We start from the raw sequence: 19,592 nt of genomic DNA, 5'->3' as shown, positions 1-19,592 counted from the left end.
AATATTACATGTTAATAACTTGATTGGAATTATAACCTTGAATTGACAGTTTGATACTTTGAAAATTTTGAGCCAGCCCTACCCCCAAGGGCTGTAGGGTGGGGCTCAAAGGAGTCAGTGTGCTAAAATTTCTTCATTTTCCTTGTTAAGAATCAGAGGTGCTAGTTTCAAATCCTTTTTAGTCTGAAATCTGTATGCTAGATATTGAGTAAGGTGGTTTTATTGTTTTTTGTCACTTTGAATAATATTTCTGTTCATGTTAAAAACAAAATCAACTCGCTGTATAAATATATCAGGTGACCGTTAAGGCCCATGGGCCTCTTGTTTCAATTAAATAAGCGTCAATCTGATAAACTGTGCTTAATGCTTTTCTGTTATTTTGGTCTCAATCTTTTGTATTCCAGCATCTTTCATGCTTACACTCAATCTTTTTACCAGCTTCCCAGAATGAATTGTTTGATCAATAAGTTGGTTGATTGTTCTTGCAAACTAAAGGCACTCATTGTATTTGAAGGCTACACCATGATATGTCCTACAAACACTGGAATTATCCAACCTAAGGTTGCCCGGGTTCAACTTCTGCATGTGGTGGAGGTGCATGTCAGATTGTAAGGGAGGCCAGTGACATCGTGTGTATGTGATGGATGACCTCTGTGTGAAATCTTTCCCTGTCCTTCAAAGTCTGTCTGTTGTTGGATATTTAAATAATGAGCTGTCATGTTTTGTTATGCTTGGATCTTTAGTCTCCATTTCATATACATTTACCAATAATAAGTTATCTACCCTCGGATATCATATTGGAAGCAGTTAACAGAGCATTTAAAACTAAGCACATTTCCAACAGATGATGCTTATGATTGATATATTGTCAGAACATGCCAACAGGAGTGTAAAGTTAGGGATACTAGCGAGTTTGGTTGTCAAGGCCATCACTAGCTGTAACCTGTATATTGACGTGAGGTAAATAATGTAATTGCTCATTAACCTGCATGTACAGTGAAATTGTTTTGGTTTGTCATATACTATCTTTATTAACTGTTATGATGCGTAATACCAAAACAGTAATACATTGTATCGTAACAGAAAAGCAATACACTAATTCAAGAAAAATATAACGAATTCAAGAACTTAAAGACTTCTGTTGTCACAGAAATGCATGTCTCCTAGGTAATCTTAAATCAAAGGCTTATACACAAAGAAAAGACATCTATGTAAGATGTTTTTATTCTATTGTAATTATTGAGGTTCTAGAGGAGATGTTTGAGATCAACTTCAGAGATTAACTTCAATTACAGTGGATAATTTCATGTGTAAGAGAGCTCAAATAATCGGTATACATACATACAGGAAGTTACATATGCACAGGAAGTGCAAGTGGGAAAAAACAGGATCATGATTGATGTTACGCGTATACCCATACCAATGTAAAAATAAGTAAATAAAATTGTATACATATATCTATAATTGATATAAAGGATTTCCCTCTAATCTGTTGATACAACAATGATTTGGCTTGGGGTACATATACTGTGTCATCCTTTGACAGGACCTAAGAAATCAACATTGCAGGCCATGCTTGCTAACCTTGGCAACGATGAAGAGCTGCCCAACTCCCTTGGGGCCGCGGCTAGCTCGCCTCCCTCCACCGCCTCAGTGCCGGGGAATAGCATGCCAGAAATAGATGACATGGGTATGCATGACCACACTATATACAGTCTCCACATGTACTTGTGACATTAACTTAAAGCTAACAGGTTCAGGATACAGCTGCAGGCATTACTGAACTTTCAGGGTACAGATGTTGACATTAAACCTAAAACGTATGGGGTGGGGCAGTTGGTCTTGCATTTGTGTATTCTTTCTTGAGGATGAGTATAACCTTATCTTCAGGATTATCGAAGCAGTTTCTATTCAAGGTATTGTTGATGGATATAGCACACAGTACACATTGTAAGTTGTGAGAGAATTGTTTTGTTGAATGTTAGCAAAAATAAATTCATCTGAATATATTTTTAAAAAAATCAAGAGAAACTTTATATTTCATGATCAAACAAAAAATAAATTATTGCGATCCCATATGGTGCGGAATTCTGAATTTGCAACACCATTATTTGATACCTGTAGTAAAGTTGGATTTCTTGTTTCTGTCACAAGTTCATGAATGAATTACAGTCTTGATCTAGGTAGACAACATACCATGTGGTCTTGTTTGCAAGTAGATTTGTATTTAGAAATAATGTTGTACTTGAAAAACTAACCAGTATTAACCCAGTGAGCACACACGTGCAGTGTGTCCACCTTTCACCATTGATTGGGGTATACTTCTGATGTCACAGAAGGGTCAAACAGTGATGTCAACAAGTTAATGTATTAATCAACTACTTGATTAGTATATTCAAAATGATTTTATACCAAATTTGAACCTGACATATTCATGATGTTTCTCCAAATTGAGATGGGGTAGGGTACTGGAACTGAGAGACCATTATCTTTCATTACATTTTGTCTCTTTGGGAAAAACTTTCGTATTTAGATTCAAGTTCATGGTATAAAATGTCATCTTGTTAGAACCATTTAAAAGTTAAATATTACAGACTGAACTCAAATTCATTTAGAAAAATGTTTTCCTTTAGGTTATATTATACACAAATAAAAATTCATGACACTTAAAAAAAATCAAGAGCTAGTTGATTTGATGTGTTGGAATATGAGTTTTATATGTCTAATTCACAATTTTTACATGGTAATAATAGTTCATGTACGAATTACTCAAAATGAGTATGGGTTGAGATATTAAGATGATTTGGTAATGGTGAAAGTGATGGCTTCTGGACACTGTTGACCTATATAGCTACCTGCTTCAGTCACAAGCCTAGGTAATACACAGGAGCTTACATGAATACATCTCCATTAATTTCTTACTGTTTGGTTACCATTGGTTAATTAAAACATGCATGAAGCCAGTTATGCTTTGTTATAGGCGTTATTTGTTTTCATTTGCTATTATTTGTTGAATGTTTTTGTCATTTTTTGGAAAACAATGTGATAGTAAATTTCATATGTGAATTTTGTGTCATGCATAAATGTTGTTGATATAAAATTTGCTCCGTTTGATACTGTTGACTTAGCTTACCACATGATTAAAGAAGGGTAAGACTTACATTCATAAATATTGATTGACTTAATTTGAGGTCATATGAAAAAACATGTATCAGATGAGATATTAATAACATCTTTGTCGTTACTACCATTTATTAACTTGTTTGGCTTATTTGAAATATGACAAAATTTGAGAATATATCCTACTAGCAAACTAACAGCTCATTGGTTCTGGTACATGGTATAAATGTTTGGTATACATGAACTATTATTGCAATAGACATAAAAGAATTTGTGAAAATTGATATATTGTACAATCTATAGGTATGCAAGGGGGTGGTTCTCTGCCATTCAACAATACTGGGAACAGGAAACAGATCATTGGGTCTGGGGCAGAGGAGGAATCCCTGGAGGCCCTGGGACTGGGAGAGCTCGCCAGTCTCACTGTCTCTAATGACGCAGACCCTCTAAGTTATGACAATGTAAGTAGATCACATTATGTTCCCACAGTATTGTTATTGACACTCGACATACCAGTTGTACACAAGAAAGGTCATTGGTGGTGGGCATGTAGAACTGTGGGACTACCAATGGCTCTTTCACTCTCTGGCTGTGCAAGTCATTGTTTTAGTAGACTTCTGTTTAAATTGTAATGTCAGGTCATTGTCAAACTTTAATTCTGTCTGTTTGATTGCATTCCATTCCCGTAGTGCTTGATAGTGTGCAAAGCTTTCATTCTGAAAAAATCATTCAGCAGGTTTGTTTCTTATATATTTTGAGGATTATCATATAATTTGGATAATAGTCTTAACAGTTGTCCTTTTTCTTTTTGATACAGATTTCTACCCCAAAAGAAGTTTTTAGAAAAACATGGAATGCAAAATACACATTAAGAAGGTAAGTTGTTCTTGTTGCAAATCTTTTCAAAGATGACAGTGCCACTGTTACACTACCATACATTTGGGGTATTTTGTTTGCAAAAGTAGAAAAGAAGTTCCTTAATACAATGTAAGTGATGGTTGGTTATCATGTTTATCTAACTTGAGTAAATTAGTTTTAAACACACAAGGTTAACTAAACATTTTCTTTAGCAATTTGAGAATGAAATAATGAGAGTCAAATAAGCATGCTTACCAGCCATCATGAGTTAGATGACCATTTTTCCATAATGTTCATATTTGTTTGTGGAAAATCATGGTTTTCTTGGATATGGACAATTCCTGTTTCCAATGATAGAAACAATTGTCATGAATCTCCACATCACAGTGGAAGATGCAAGCACACAACACTAATAAATGACATCATAATTAAAGACTTGTCTAATAAGATCATATGAAGGTTATTACCTTTTACTATACAGGTAATATGAAATGTTGACCAACTTCTTGCAGGTGTATCCAATGGTTCTGGATTGAGAAACATAAAATGTTTATGGGAAAAATAGACATTAAAGAATGAGTTGCCTTCTTTTTTATGGTCAATCTGTGGTATACTTTCTAATATACATTGTTTTGTTAGTCATTGACATGGTGAAATTTCTAATCATAATTGCTTTGTTAGTGATTTTGATTGTCTAATTTCTCATGAATATTGCTTTCCACCGTTTTTGATGGTGAGATCTCTAATAACTAAACATCACTTTGTTAGTCATTGCAGCAATATCATTCCCCCTCGCTTTGGTAGTCATTTTGGTGTTGTGATTTCTAATGTACTCTGCTTTGTTTACAGTCATTTCGATGGTGTGCGTGCTCTAGCATTCCACCCAGTAGAACCAGTGTTAATTACGGGATCAGAAGATCACACTTTAAAGTTATGGAATCTACAAAAGACAGTCCCAGCCAAAAAGTAAGTACATGTACAGAAAGGCAAATGGTTGTTTGATAACATCATGTTTAGCATTATTAGAAACTTGTCAAATGCTATTTATAAATAGTTCATCTATGAAATGTACATTCCAAAATACTAATTTGTCCTTACTTGAACTCGTTGAACTGAAATGGATGTTTGTTAGTCTTCTAATTTAATGAGCTTTATAACAAAAAGTGTTTAACAGATGTGTGACATTTGTGTTTAACAGAGCGGCTTCCCTAGACGTAGAACCAGTTTACACCTTCAGGGCACACATTGGCCCTGTACTGTGTCTAGCTGTAAGTGCCACAGGAGAGCAGTGCTTCAGTGGTGGCCAAGACTCCTCTATCAGGTGTTGGAATATACCAAGTTCCAATATTGATCCGTACGACTCATTTGGTAAGTATTGTTCAGGTATGTAACTCATAGGCCCAGCTTCCTTTCCCCCAGCAGTCCTTCCGGCACTTGTAGGCTAGGCAAGAGTGCTGGGTGACGGGCCATCTATGCATGCTGTAGACAGTAAGTGTGCCACAATTTGTTTTCCTTGTTTGCTCTCCATGTTAATCTCCCTTTCCATAATTGTCTATAATTCTTCTCTTACGATAATCTTGTATTCCTTTGACAATCTTTCTGTCTGAACTCATCATTGAAACATTTTGAACAGCAAACGAGTACAATCTCTTGTATAAAGAATTTTGAATGTTGCCTGTTATCCAGTTGGTGGGACTAAAGATTTCCCTGTAATATTTTGCCTTGTTCTTCCTAATCCTTAACCTGATTATATGCCCACCATGATATTATGCCAATATTCTCCAAATATGATTTTATTTCACCAAATTTAATAATCCAATTATATAGGTCGTTAACTGTGATTTTGTGTTACATGTTTAAGTGTCACTGTCTTTGTGTGATCTGTCAGGTGTACTTGTCTATTTAGTAAAAAAACTGTAATTGTCTGTGTTGTAAATAAGTGTAATTGTCTGTGTTGTAAATAAGTGTAATTGTCTGTGTTGTAAATAAGTGTATGCATTAGAACCTTGTTAATGGCTAGAGTATTGTTTTATGGCTATTGATGGACTTATTTTCGATAATGTTTCTAACTTGTTACATGAAAGTAGAAACTAAAAATTGGGCCAAAAAAAAAGAATAAGAAAAAAAAATCATATAAAAAGAAGGAAATCTCAATATCTGGGCCAACAAGTTTCCACCTTTTTATTAAATTATCTGGCACAAATTGCATTTGGCTTACGAGATGGGCCATAGTCCATCTGTCCACCCCACTGACATTAATTTTTTAATATCTTCTAAAAATCCAAGAGGCATAGGGTTATATTGTGTAGCCAGTAGCTTGCTGGAATTTTAGGTTATAAAGTTTGTTCAAGTAAATGACCTTGACTCACTTTAAGGTCACAGGTTAAGTGTGTTAAAACTGTTAAACAACTTCCTTTGAATTACCAAGAAGTCTTGGGTCATGATATTTGGCCTGTGGCATGATGGGATGAAGGGTTCAATTTCATGGGGCAAATTGTTTGAAATCTATGACCTCTATTGATAGCTTACTTGCTTTCAACTTTGTTTAATTAGTTTGACTTTTACATACTTTGAAGGTCACAGATGTGATAAATGTTTGCCAACAGCATTAAATAACATGTTAACAATACAGGCCCTGTGAACCTCTTGTGTTTTCTTGTACACTCTTCTGTTTGTTCTACTGTACATGTAGATTTCCTGTGCATGCACTAAATGTGATGTTGTTGATTGGGCACACACTTTGATATATCTTTTCCCCAAGTCCTGTATTAAAATTCTTTTGACAGCTAGCACGCTATATGACACAGTGTATTGAAATCACTGAAAGCTTCTTATCATATTGATTTTAAAAATATCCACATTGTTGTCCAAAACTAATAAAAATTTGGATTTTGTACATAGAGAAGCAAGAATCCTTGTAGGTCTCGGGTAATATTTACAAAACTCTTGTGTGTATGTAGGCAGGTTGTACTTATGTGTTGTTCCACTGTTACAGAGCCGACCGTGCTGTCAGACACACTTCAGGCCCACACGGACGCTGTGTGGGGACTGTCAATACATACCTCCAAGATGCAGCTTTTGTCCTGTTCAGCAGATGGAACTGTTCGGTTATGGAGCCCTGGGAGTAAAACACCTCTGCTCAACACATTTACAGTTGATGACGGTTAGTTTAAAGTGTAAAAAAGTAAAATGGTTATTTTAGGGACCTTTAATCCTTCACAATGGTTCCGTTTAACTTTTTCTTTTCTCCAATTAAAAGTTCACAGAGGGGAGTTAGTGCACAGTTTAACCTTTTCTTTTCCCCAAGTTCACAGAGGGTAGGGGAGTTGGTACAAAGTTTTACCTTTTCCTTTCCACAAGTTCACAGAGAGGAGGTTAGTTAGTACACAGCTTAATCTTTTCTTTTCCCAAAGTTCACAGAGGGGAGGGGAGTTAGTTCACAGTTTAACTTTTTCTATTCCCCAAGTTCGAAGAGGGGGAGGGGAGTTAGTACACAGTTTAACCTTTTCTTTTCCCAAAGTTCACAGAGGGGAGGGGAGTTAGTACACAGTTTAACTTTTTCTATTCCCCAAGTTCGAAGAGGGGGAGGGGAGTTAGTACACAGTTTAACCTTTTCTTTTCCCCAAGTTCACAGAGGGGAGGGGAGTTAGTACAAAGTGTATTCGCATTTGCCAAAACTTAGCCAAGCTGTACAATCTCCTGATTATTGACTGTGTTGTAAGGAGAGATTCAAGTCTAATGTTACACCTGTCTCTATTGGGCCATGAAGTCTAGGACATTTGATAGTATTTGATATTGTAGGTCAACATTATACAGAATTAGGAAAAATTGAAGTAACTTAATATGGTATATGACTTCATTAATGATATGATTTTCTTTTCACCTTGCAGAAGATGGTGCTCCAACCTCTGTTGACTTTGTGCGTTGTGATCCAAGTCAGATGGTGGCATCCTATTCCTCCTCTAATACGTACATATTTGATATAGAGAGTGGCAAACAAGTCCTCACTTTAGAAACGAAGATCAACCAAGGTATAGTGTATATAGGCAAAAGAAGTCAATCTATGATACAGTTGTTCCCATTCATAGAAGACATTAAATGTTAGTACATTTAAGCTTTACACTAATAATCACAGTAGAAAAATTGTGTAGTGTAAGCTGTGTACTAAAATAACAGCTATAATCAGTTCGCCCTCAATATGAAAGGTAAATTATACTGCTGCAAATAATTTCCAGTATACAGAACATCTTTATAAAGAACCAGAAACATTTTAGATCAGTGAAAATTGTTTGATTGAAGTTGGTAGAAGATTTTTTTTATATATATATGACAAGATATGTATGACTGGTTTTTATGGTAGAGTTTAAAGTTCTCCACCCATACGTTTGCTACAATGACCTTTGCTTTGGTACAGATGCTGGAGTAAGTAATCAGATCAACAAAGTGGTCAATCACCCAACACTTCCCGTCACCATCACTGCACATGAAGACAGGCACATTAGATTCTTTGACAATAACACAGGTAAGTGTGACTGTACTGATAAAACACAGTTTATTTGATTCATTAACATTCCACGTGTTGAAACTTTAATCTTTGAATCAAAATATGAGGTGTCATTTAAAGTAACCCAGAATATTTCTGTACCCACAAGCATATCAGGACTAGACACCTGTTGATCTATTTGGGTTTTATGCCTTAGTAATGGCTTATATAAGTTAATGTTTGTTAGGGCTTTGCACTAATGGTGAACAGACCTATTGTTTTGCAACATTTTCAAGTAAGTCAAAAATCCAATATGGCAGCCATCACATCATACATCAAAATCTTAAAAAGGTCATAACTCAAAAACTATTCATTAAACAGTTTTCATGCATTTATATCATTTGTAGATATTCTTTTAGGCCAACTTTTTCTGATGACATGTTAATGCAAAAAAGGTCAAATAAAAATCCTTGCTGTTGGGTCAAAGGTCATCAATTTTTCAGCTTCTTTATTTTTCAAGATTTGAAAAAAAATCTTTTTGAAGTCAACGGGAAATTTTATTCCGATGAATTTGATTTATTCAGTTCATCTGTAACATGTACTGTTAACATCCTTCGCCATTTTGAATATTTCCTTTGATCTCAAAACCTTACCGCCGAGAAACGTTCCTAACTGGAGCAAGTCTAATACACACTGGTAATATGTCATCAATTACTACCCCCTCTCTATCTTAAAAATATGGATAGTTTACATTTCTACTGTGGTGGGGATCGTCAGCCATTCTTTACAATGGCAAACCCAACCGATATAGATCAAATGCAAGTCTCAACTCATCATCTTGATGTACATAGTTGAAGGCCTATATATATATATAGAAAAAATAAGATTAACGACCGATTAAAAAACTAGCTGCTTTCACCCTTCAAAGGGCTCTTCTGAAGAGCCCTGTGAAGGGTGAAAGCAGCTAGTTTTTTAGTCGGTCGTTAATCATATTTTTTCTATATTTACTTCCTTCACATGGACATTTAATCCCTTTTTATTATATATAATATATGATCTTTAGGGACTACCTTCATATACAACACCGCCCATTAGCTGCCTATATTAATCCATTCTTTCTCTGACATCTTTTCACACTCTGGGAATCCCCCATTACTCGCTCAGCTACTGTGGACTTACACAAGTTCATGCCTGATACTTGGTTAAACTGAATACTCATGGACTACAAACACTGAACATTTTCTTACTCAAAGAATGAAAATTTTCAGAAATATTTATTAATTGTTAGAAGCAAAAGACCACGATCAAACCTAAATCAGTTCTAACGGTGAAAAGCCCGTCAAATTGTTAGCCTACAATTTCTAGTAAATGTTTGGTGTCAATTTCTGTGGTTTCTCTTATATGATGTTAATATTTCCTGTCTGTTACAGGTAAAATGATCCATTCAATGGTAGCACATTTAGATGCTGTTACCAGTTTAGCGGTTGATCCCAATGGATTATATTTGCTATCAGGAAGTAAGTATCATGTATTCTACAATTCTTTATTATGTAAAAGATTTGGAAACTTGTAAATCTGTTTCCTGTCAAAAGTTGAGTTATTGTGTCTACACTAAACTTTTACTGGTATATTGATTGAGACAGGATTAGATTTTGAGTTATAAATATATGTCCTCAAAATGTAGTTTGAAATCACATTGAATATATATCAACTAGTACAATAAAATATTAATTTCTAAATTTATTTCTCTTGTTAAATATATTCAACAAATGGATTGAACAACAAGCCTATATGAGTTTTGGCCATATAACAATATTTGCAGCAGACAATTAAATCAATTATGAACCCCAGGACTCCAGTGTGACATTATAAGTAAGATATCACGATGACAGAGTTAATATCAAGCCTGTTTTAATATAGTTGTACCAATACTAATAACTACTCGATGTATGTGCAAGATTGTAACTTACTGATTGAATTGTTTTCAGGTCATGACTGTTCAATAAGGCTGTGGAATTTGGACAGTAAGACGTGTGTACAAGAAATAACTGCCCATAGGAAGAAGTTTGATGAGTCAATATATGATGTAGCTTTCCATCCATCGAAGCCGTACATAGCCAGTGCAGGGGCAGACGCCTTAGCTAAAGTGTTCGTATGACAGGAGAGAATTTTGTAGAACTATTGTAATAAGACAAATCTTCCTTTGAAAGTGTGAACTGCCAAAGCAGCTACAAGGAGAACTGGCGCAGGCGAGGACTTACATCAACACATAATCATTTGATTCATCTTCATTGTCATTGTCGTCACCTCATTTGTTGTGAGAAGTTTGGACCAGTGAAAACTGGGAGGTGATGAGACGCAGTGGAGGAAGTGTATGATAATTAGTGTACTATAAGACTTCATGAAAACATTCATAACAAATTGTTTCTTACCTGTATTTATGTAACAGTAAGTACAAACTGTGTCATGTGTTATCCCCCCCTACATAACACGTGGAAGCTGAACAACATTGAGGACCATACTCATCATGACTGTCTAGAGACCCGTGAGCAGTTAGATGTCCTTGTATAGTGTTTCTGTATGTAGAGGATAGTCAGCACCAGCTGTCGTAACTGTACAGCTTTCTTGTATGTGAGGAGGCACCAACTGCTACATCTCCTTATACTCACTGAAAACTTGTTCCGAGTTCTGTCATTGCAGCTTGTGTATCTTGGCTTCATTCACTAGTGCTAGATATTTCAAAGTTGTGGGCGTATTTGCAGAAAATTTGTTATTGTTTTATTGACGTTAAAAGCTTATAATCAACTCGATTTACGACAAACAGGAAAGGAAATAATATCATATAGGAAATTAGTTAATGACAAAATAGACCAGACTAATATAGTAATGGGGAAAAGTTGAATTACCTTCTGTACGGCATCCTTGTATCTACCTCTTACTTTCTATCAATCATGGCTGTATGATTTATTAACTGTATCCTGAATCGAACAAAAGGTGTAGAAATCCTCAATGTGTGCAAATGTATTGTGTGTACATATAGAAATGTTTGAGTGTGTGTGTGAATAAAGTTGAGATGTCACCTTCATCAGATGGTCATATAGGGCCGGATACCTGATTTGCAGTTGTGGAAATGTTAATTTAAAAACTGTCATTAGTTAATCATGCAATGTAGGAGCTCAAGGGCAGCTTGTTCCCTAGTGTTTTTATGAAACAGTTAGGTGTCTCCTTACCAGGTAGATGCTACTCATTATACACTAGCTGTTTATCTGTTACCATATTAAACCTAGTGCTATTTCCTTTCTTTTAATGTATCCCTACAAAACTTAGCTAAAACTGTGATTTTTTTTTTTTCTTGTGCTGTAAAGCAGGATGATTCCATGTTATGATCCTTGAACATAACAGATACACATGCCCCTTGACTATTCAGTCTAATCTTCAAAGAGGTTAAGTTAGTTGATGGTATTATGGTGAAGGTTTAAACAGTGTAGTATATTTGATCTTTTTAAGCTTTATTCCACCTATAACCAAATTGTGTTTTGAGGATATAAATCTATTGTAAACTAATGTGCTTTTCAGTCTGCATTAAGAAGGAAATGAAAGAAATGTATTCTTCAAGAAAAGTAGAGTCTATTTAATATGTATTTAATATTTTCATTGCTACTTTTCATTTAACAAGTTTTTATAAAGAATGAAATTTCAAAATAATATTTATAAGTTATCTGTACTCAGTATATTTCATGAATGCTTGTTCGAAGTGTTTATTGTACTTTTCTTTAGAACCTGAACACTGAATGTGTACTACATGTAGTATATAATTGAGTGTTTATGTCAGAAAGAGGGTTTTAGTTGGATTTCGTCTACATGTACCTGTACCATAATATCAACATATATAATGAACAGCACAATTGGCAATAATGGTATTTTGCCTCAGTTGTAATTTTGCTGTTTCCCCTCTTAGAAAAGAACTTGAAAGAATAAACAACCTGATTTTGTTCTTTCACTGATCAGAGGGAGGGCAATTATTTTATATTACACAGTACAAGTGTATTTCAATGCATATGTTGATTGTTTTTCCAAATATGCAACAAAAAATATTTCTGTCTTTATCATGAAATGGAATTCACAAGGGTCATATGGGGCCAACGTTTTACACACTAATGTACCAACACTTTACTTAACTAGTATATAAACTAAAATGAATGATAATGTACACAATCTCTTGTAAACCACTGTCATTGATGTAGTAATTTACACTCGGTGACTGATAATTTGTAGTAATTGCTAAAATCGGTTATTTGAAATTATATTGAATTTTACACAAAGAAATGCACATCAATGTAGCGTAGCGACCATAACTGATATTGAAGAAATAATAAAAGGATAACTACATTTATTCTGCACACGTGTTCAGCTAATTATATATAAATCAATTTTTGCTCAGAACATTGTTTTAATAGAGTTTGATATTTAGTTAAACAACAATCTGATAAAATAATATATAGCTATGGTAGATACACAGAAGTTTTTGGTGTATGTATGAAGTCTTTTGTCTCATTTATTGAGCTCCTTGAATTATTTCAGGACTGTGGGTCACCATATGTCATTGTCATACAAACCAGATTCTGACCAACCATCAATATATAGACATTAAATTCTTACATATGCTTAATGGTTTCATATTATAACAAAAACAACTAACAGTATAGAATGTAACACTAAGTATTTACATTATTTTGTGTCATCAATCCAATATTGTTAACATTGATAATGGCTGTATGTAACCACCATTTACTTATGTATTGATTATTTTTAAATTCCCAAAGAAGATGTTGTCATCAATGGATTAGTAACTTTAACATTTTTCATTCTGTTTAAAATCATTTTTTATATGAAAGCAAGGTAGAATATAGAAAATATTGATTGTTTAAAAGAACAACTTCCTGCTTCTGAATTATTACATTTTGGACAAAGGAATAGATAAACAGGAATGTACATCATCTTTTACAATTGTGATGATCTCGATACTGATATTCCATTTAGGGAGAACTTGATGCAACTAAACGTACAAATCTTATGATATCTGGAATACACTTCTAAATGAAATGAATTTACTGTCTCTGTTTTTCACAATACACTCTGTAGTCTCTGGCCCACAAACACTGGACTCATGTGAAATTGTGCATTTGTCTGTTAGGTATAGGTACAGCATAGAATCTTGCTTGACTGTGAAACTGCTATAGCAATCCTGTTGTCCATCTGTATTTTGTTGGGGGGGTTTATTTCTGAAAAAAATAAGTCATTAACTTAAGATAAAAATTCATGCTTTAAAAAGGTAATGTTATCAATCTATTGGAAGAAAACATGGATAAATTTGCTTTCCTTTGTAAGCAAATTCCCCCATCCCCCTTCTATTGTCTTTTGTGTTAAAATCTTTGTCATTAACTTAGGACTCCCCTTCAGAGTCAAGGGAAGAGATTATATTGCTTTACAGATACAATAATATACGGTACTCACTTTAGAATTTCCTGTATGTTTTAATGTTAAGACTTAATATGATAGATCATTAATACTTCAAGCTGACATCAATGGGATGGCATAGCATTTGCTTTTCACGGGGCATAGCAGGGAAATCAACAATGGTTCAACCATGCTTTTATTTCAGTTTTGTATAAAGTGTCAGAGCTTAGTTAACTAATACTATTTAATATGATATTGAAATGGTATGCTAGGATTGTCTTGCATAATTGGTTCACTACATATCTGATAATCCTATGTCTGTGTTTGCTATTACATTATTGGACATATATTCACTTATGTACACAAATAGAAATGAGTCTAACCTGTTGATGTTGTGTGTGTGCGGTGGACAAATAGGGATGGAGGCTATATAGGTGTAAACTTTACACTCAAGCCAAACACAGACTATACTGTAGATACAGCACAGGTGGTATTTCCCCGACAAGTAGGTTGGTTTGCCTTTGAGATATACATAGATTATAGAAACAAAGTGCTTCTTCATGACAAATAGCAGGTCAATGGAATGAAATAAAGAATCTCTGTAATCTCAATTTAGTTTGAGATCTTTTAACTTCAATACTCCTTGTTAAAGTTTTTCCTTAAAATGCACAAACAGTTTTTTCTTCGCAAAGACTGGATGAAATGTGTTATGTAGCTTAATGGCAGATAATGCAAAATAATGATAAGTGTCAGTCGTTTTGAAAAAAGAAATTGTAGTGGTGTTATGATGTGTCCAGTTGATGGTATCCTTAACTGAATAGTGACAGTCTAGAGTGTCAATGTTTAGGTTAACTATTTTACTTGCTTAGTTGTTTGGTGAGTTGATATAATTTGTGATGTGCCAAAGTCCAGGAGTAGATATTCCAATACATCTATGTTCCTTACTTTTACGGTAGTAATGCTTTCACTCACGATCTATCATTTAAAAACTTTTAAGATTCATTCATGTTTCCAAATATATATGCTATATATATATTTATCATTTTTAAGGTTTTTTGTTGGATTAAAATTCCATTGGTTAAACAGGAAGAGTTCTTGCGGGGAGTTAATTGTTTAAAATGTTTTCATTACTTCATTTGTAGACTAATGGGAGATTTTAATGTACATGGAAATTAACTCTGATAGTAATCCAATATGCAGTCATTAACATATACTTCTAGAGCCATAGAGAGCCTAGTAAGTTCATGCCAAGGCGCAAATCCAACTCGTCAATGTTTTCGAGCAATTTCTTAAATGGTAAATGATGTTGTCAAGGTATTTCAATGCAGAATTATAGATACTCTGCGATACAGATGAACTGTTATTAATTACAAAGTACAGAACAGATTCAAATTAATATAAATCCAAACAAATGAACTATGTTCAAACTTAAGAAATATTATATCTAACACATCTTGTTTAACAATAATTTCATTGCCACTGATTTGAAGCTCCTAGCAATTCATAAAAGCAATAAATGGTCTACAAACAGGTGAGCGATGGACCCTTTTGGTCACTGTTTCATAAATGTATATGCGAGAAAAGGCGTCAGAAAAACATATTTTTATTATTCAATGTTATTAAATGTATAAATTCATAACGAAATGAAAAAAATGGAACACATAATTTATGAAGTTCATTATTTAAAAGTTATTTATGCATACTTAAACAATATGTACAGATTTGTGTTTTTTTGTCAGAATGAGGTTGTAGTAAATTATGTAGCTGTATATAAATTTACTAGTCAACTGCCATTAGAATGACACGAGCTGTAAATAGCATGACTAGATGATGCTTGTGCTGTAAATGTATACCGCTTGCATGTTTGATACGTTACAGATTTACCTGTGCAAACAGGAAAGGTTACAGGTGATACTATTGTCTTTTAAAACACAATCATTGACTTAATAATTTATTTCTAAATTAGATAATCCAAGAAATATGAATATTCTTCAATTCACTTCTAAACTAGATAATCCAAGAAATATGAATATTCTCCAATTTACCACAAGAAAGCAAAACTATTATAGAATGCTTATGAAAATTGTATAAATATTTATTGTGCTCCTTGTATTGATTAAATGATGGAGCAATTTCAGTTAAGAGACAAGGGAACAAATTCATCAAATAAAATGAAACAATGAAATCCATGCTGTAATTGAGGAGGATTGGTATTTGATATGCTTTGTGAATAGATCCCTAATATGTCTGGGGTAGCCGTAGAATGGTCGCCCAAGGTGTCAGTGTCTGTAACCATTGTATTGTCTACCGCCCATCACCATTCTCCTGTGTCTATTATGTCTGCCAATAAAAGATTCATTTCTACAATACATTTGGTCTTTGATTTTTCATTTGCATTAAGACTGAAAGGCGAAAATAAATTTCTTACCATTTTCTTACATTGATAAAAAATGGATTGTAGAAAGGTTCATACAACACAATCAGTTCATTGTTTATGTATGACGTTTCGATGATTAGTAGAGAATGTACTCTGTCACCTTCAGCAGACAATTACAGACCTTAACTTCAAATCTCACTATACTTTGCCCACAAAGTTTGGTGAAGGACGCACTTTGCTCAATAGGTGAAATGCAAATTTCACAGCGCTGGAACAATGAAAGCATGTGGATTTCCGAAATGAGCCTTAAAAGGGTACAAGAACAATGTCAAAGTAAGGGGAAGAACAGAAAAGGTCAATCGAGGATAAGAACTAAATGAATGGTGAGGTGGTCCTCCCGTATATAAAAAGAATATCTGAAACCATCCAGAGGATATATCTCGTTAATGGCATGGTAACAGCCTTGGAGCCACAGGAGACGCTTGTAATTCCCTGGTACATCGTTAAAAAACAACCTTAAGAAATCGGGCCAAATCTGGGGTCTGACTTTGTGAATATTTCAAAAATACTGAAGACCGGGATGGAAAGAAATTCATCAGATCAATCAATTGGCAATCACAGACCATGCCACATAACTAAATCATGTTTTTAGCTCACCTGCCCGAAGTGCATGATATTTGACTGAAAGCTTCGTTGGTAGAAACCCGACAAAGTTTGAGAACGAAAATGACCTTGACCTACGTTCAAGGTCACACCGGTCAAATATGTCAAACGCTTCCAACGACGTCTTCTGAAGAACTAAAAGGTATAGAAGCTGGTGGCTTCCTGGGATAGAGCCCAACAAAGTTTGAGAATGAAAATGACCTTGACCTACTTTCAAGGTCACGGGTGTCAAATATGACAAAAACATCAAACGACTTCTTCTGAATAATCGAAAGGCATAAAATAATAATATTTGGCTGGTGGCTTCCTGGGATAGAGCTCACCATAGTTTGCAAATGAAAATGACCTCAACCTGCTTTTAAGGTCACAGAGGTCAACAACATTTTAAAGAATTTGTTCTGAAGAACCAAAAGAAATGGATTCATAAGATTTGGTTGGTAGCTTCTTGGGATAGAGCTAACAAAGTTTGAGAAGGAAAATGACAAGGTAATTGACCTACTTACAAGGTCACAGGGAAAAATATGTCGAACAACTTTTGAAGAAGAACCAAAAAGCATAGAATTTGATAATAATATTTGGCTGGTAGTTTCCACAGATGGAGCCGACAAAGTTTGCGAGGGAAATATTTGTAGTGCAATATAATATTTAATGAGAATATTTTGCTATGACTGCTTGAAGCGGTCAAATATGTCAAACTCTTCAGGTGAGTGATACAGGCCCTCTGATGAAGGTGACAATACATGCCGTACTGGTTATCGATAATTCACACATTAGCACCTGGCTTGTTGGTTTATACAAACCTTTCCACAATCCAAAATCAGTGATCTTGCCAGTTCAATGGTCATTAGAACTATATTGATGAGAATCCTTTAAAAAACCAAAACCAATATTATTGAAATATTTACATAAAGACGGATTTGTAGATCCGTGTCTTAAATGAATCATCGAAAAGTTTTCTGAAATTCTTAAATCCTTAACCCCAGAAGGATACCATAAGTTCTACCTCTGTAATAAAATACAAAATCGGTAACTCTAATTTGCAAAGAACATTTCAATGTCACAAGGAAAAACAATTAGAAATTGCACCCTTTCACGCTATAGGCTTGCGTCCTTTTTATTATTTTGACGACTTGATAGTAAGTAATTTGCAATGTTTTGATTATTGAATATGTTTGTACCTATGTATGTGTACCAGCGTGAAGTTAGTTCCTTATTCAATATTGGGCTAGTTTGATATTCAAATGTTTCTAACGTAATAAGTCTAATGCTGCTTTTTCAAACTTATTCCACAACAGGGCATCTTCTAAGATATCCACATAGAAAACGGCATCAACTATATCCCAGGCTGAAGATGCCTACTGGGCATCATTTAGAATTTCAGTATAGAATCGTTAATATTTCGTTTTCAACAGGCCAGGGCATATTGTTATAGGTCTTATTCCGCATTTTCACACCTATACCACAACAAGACATCTTCTAAGGTATCAACATACAAAACGGCATGAACGATATCCCAGGCTAAAGATGCCCACTTGGCACTTTTTCGAATTCAGGTCTATTTTTTCGATAAGGAAGGGCACATTGTTAGACCTCATATGCAACATTAAAAAAAATATCATATAACCTTCTAATACATTATGAGAAAGTGTGTCCTTGGAAATTGTGATAATATTCTTAAACTGTTAAAATCCAAAATGACTGCTTGTTTTTTTATCAGACACAAAATGAAATATTTCCCACTCATTAGTATTGGGTATTTCCAACATTTTGATATGTATCTATTCACTACAATATGTGTTGTAGACTTTTACGAACTATTCATAAGCCTGATAACACGATGTATTCAGTTTCAGAGCTTTGTCTGAAAGTTTATGTTTTCATGGTAAGTTAATCCATGAATGCAGTTTTGAGCAAGCAAATATCCCTATTAGGTTATGAACTATTTAAAATCATACTGCGCTATATCATATCAAAATCTGAATTGAAAGATATACAATTAAAATCCAAAACAAATATATTATTCTCGATTTTTGGTATTTTATCTCCCCTAGGTACAGTTGTCATCTCTCGGATACGCTCGGGAGAATACAAAAAAAAACGATAATGAAATTTCTGCTTCGTATTTTGTATTGAAATGTTTTCTACATGTAAATACTAAACGTAACAAATACGTTTTTTTATTGTACGAGAACACTGGGCTATGTATGTACTACGTGCTTTACATTGTTTGTATCATCTATCGTGCACAGGTAAACTCTGCTCAGCGTTAGCAAATCTTAGCAGGGTCAGATCACCAAGGAACGCGATGGATCGATCCTTTGCAGGTTTTCATCATCATATGACATGAGACGCGATAGATCTTGGTGATGCGGTCATCGATCCCCTTAATTAGCATTTAAATGATAAGTCACAGTGATTGACTCGCTAAAACGAATATTTTGTCATGATGTCTGGAAGGGAAAATTTGACTCCCTACGACGGGATATGTACATATATAAATGTATATGTTGAAACTGCCATTCATTGAAGTTTTAGTTCCGGGCGACAAAAACTCAAGTGCAGCATATGGCAAGTAATTCTGTAATCTTTTCGTATGTATGCGTACCAATGAGGATGTTCGGGCGGTCGCTACAC

At 34.4% G+C, this 19,592-nt stretch overlaps 1 protein-coding gene across 4 annotated transcripts in view; it reads left to right on the top strand.

Moving 5' to 3' along the window:
- The window catches only part of LOC110442560 (striatin-3-like), a 33,656-nt gene extending 17,369 nt beyond the window's left edge, over positions 1 to 16,287 (top strand). For 3 of the 4 annotated variants that reach the window (XM_021486222.1, XM_021486221.1, XM_021486220.1), the window contains 10 exons: positions 1,547 to 1,690; positions 3,424 to 3,581; positions 3,938 to 3,996; positions 4,828 to 4,944; positions 5,177 to 5,346; positions 6,974 to 7,141; positions 7,869 to 8,009; positions 8,393 to 8,500; positions 9,892 to 9,978; positions 10,450 to 16,287. In XM_021486222.1, coding sequence (XP_021341897.1) covers positions 1,547 to 1,690; positions 3,424 to 3,581; positions 3,938 to 3,996; positions 4,828 to 4,944; positions 5,177 to 5,346; positions 6,974 to 7,141; positions 7,869 to 8,009; positions 8,393 to 8,500; positions 9,892 to 9,978; positions 10,450 to 10,619 — 1,322 coding nt within the window. In that variant the 3' untranslated portion in view covers positions 10,620 to 16,287. The remainder of the gene's footprint in view (positions 1 to 1,546; positions 1,691 to 3,423; positions 3,582 to 3,937; positions 3,997 to 4,827; positions 4,945 to 5,176; positions 5,347 to 6,973; positions 7,142 to 7,868; positions 8,010 to 8,392; positions 8,501 to 9,891; positions 9,979 to 10,449) is intronic. The other variant, XM_021486223.1, reaches the window with a different exon arrangement.
- Positions 16,288 to 19,592: the final 3,305 nt, after the last annotated feature.

The sequence above is a fragment of the Mizuhopecten yessoensis genome, unplaced genomic scaffold (genome assembly GCF_002113885.1).
Source record: "Mizuhopecten yessoensis strain PY_sf001 unplaced genomic scaffold, ASM211388v2 scaffold716279, whole genome shotgun sequence".
Classification (NCBI taxonomy): Eukaryota; Metazoa; Mollusca; class Bivalvia; order Pectinida; family Pectinidae; genus Mizuhopecten; species Mizuhopecten yessoensis.
The sequence above is the reverse complement of the archived record's forward strand: the minus strand, read 5'-3'. Positions and strand labels throughout refer to the sequence as shown.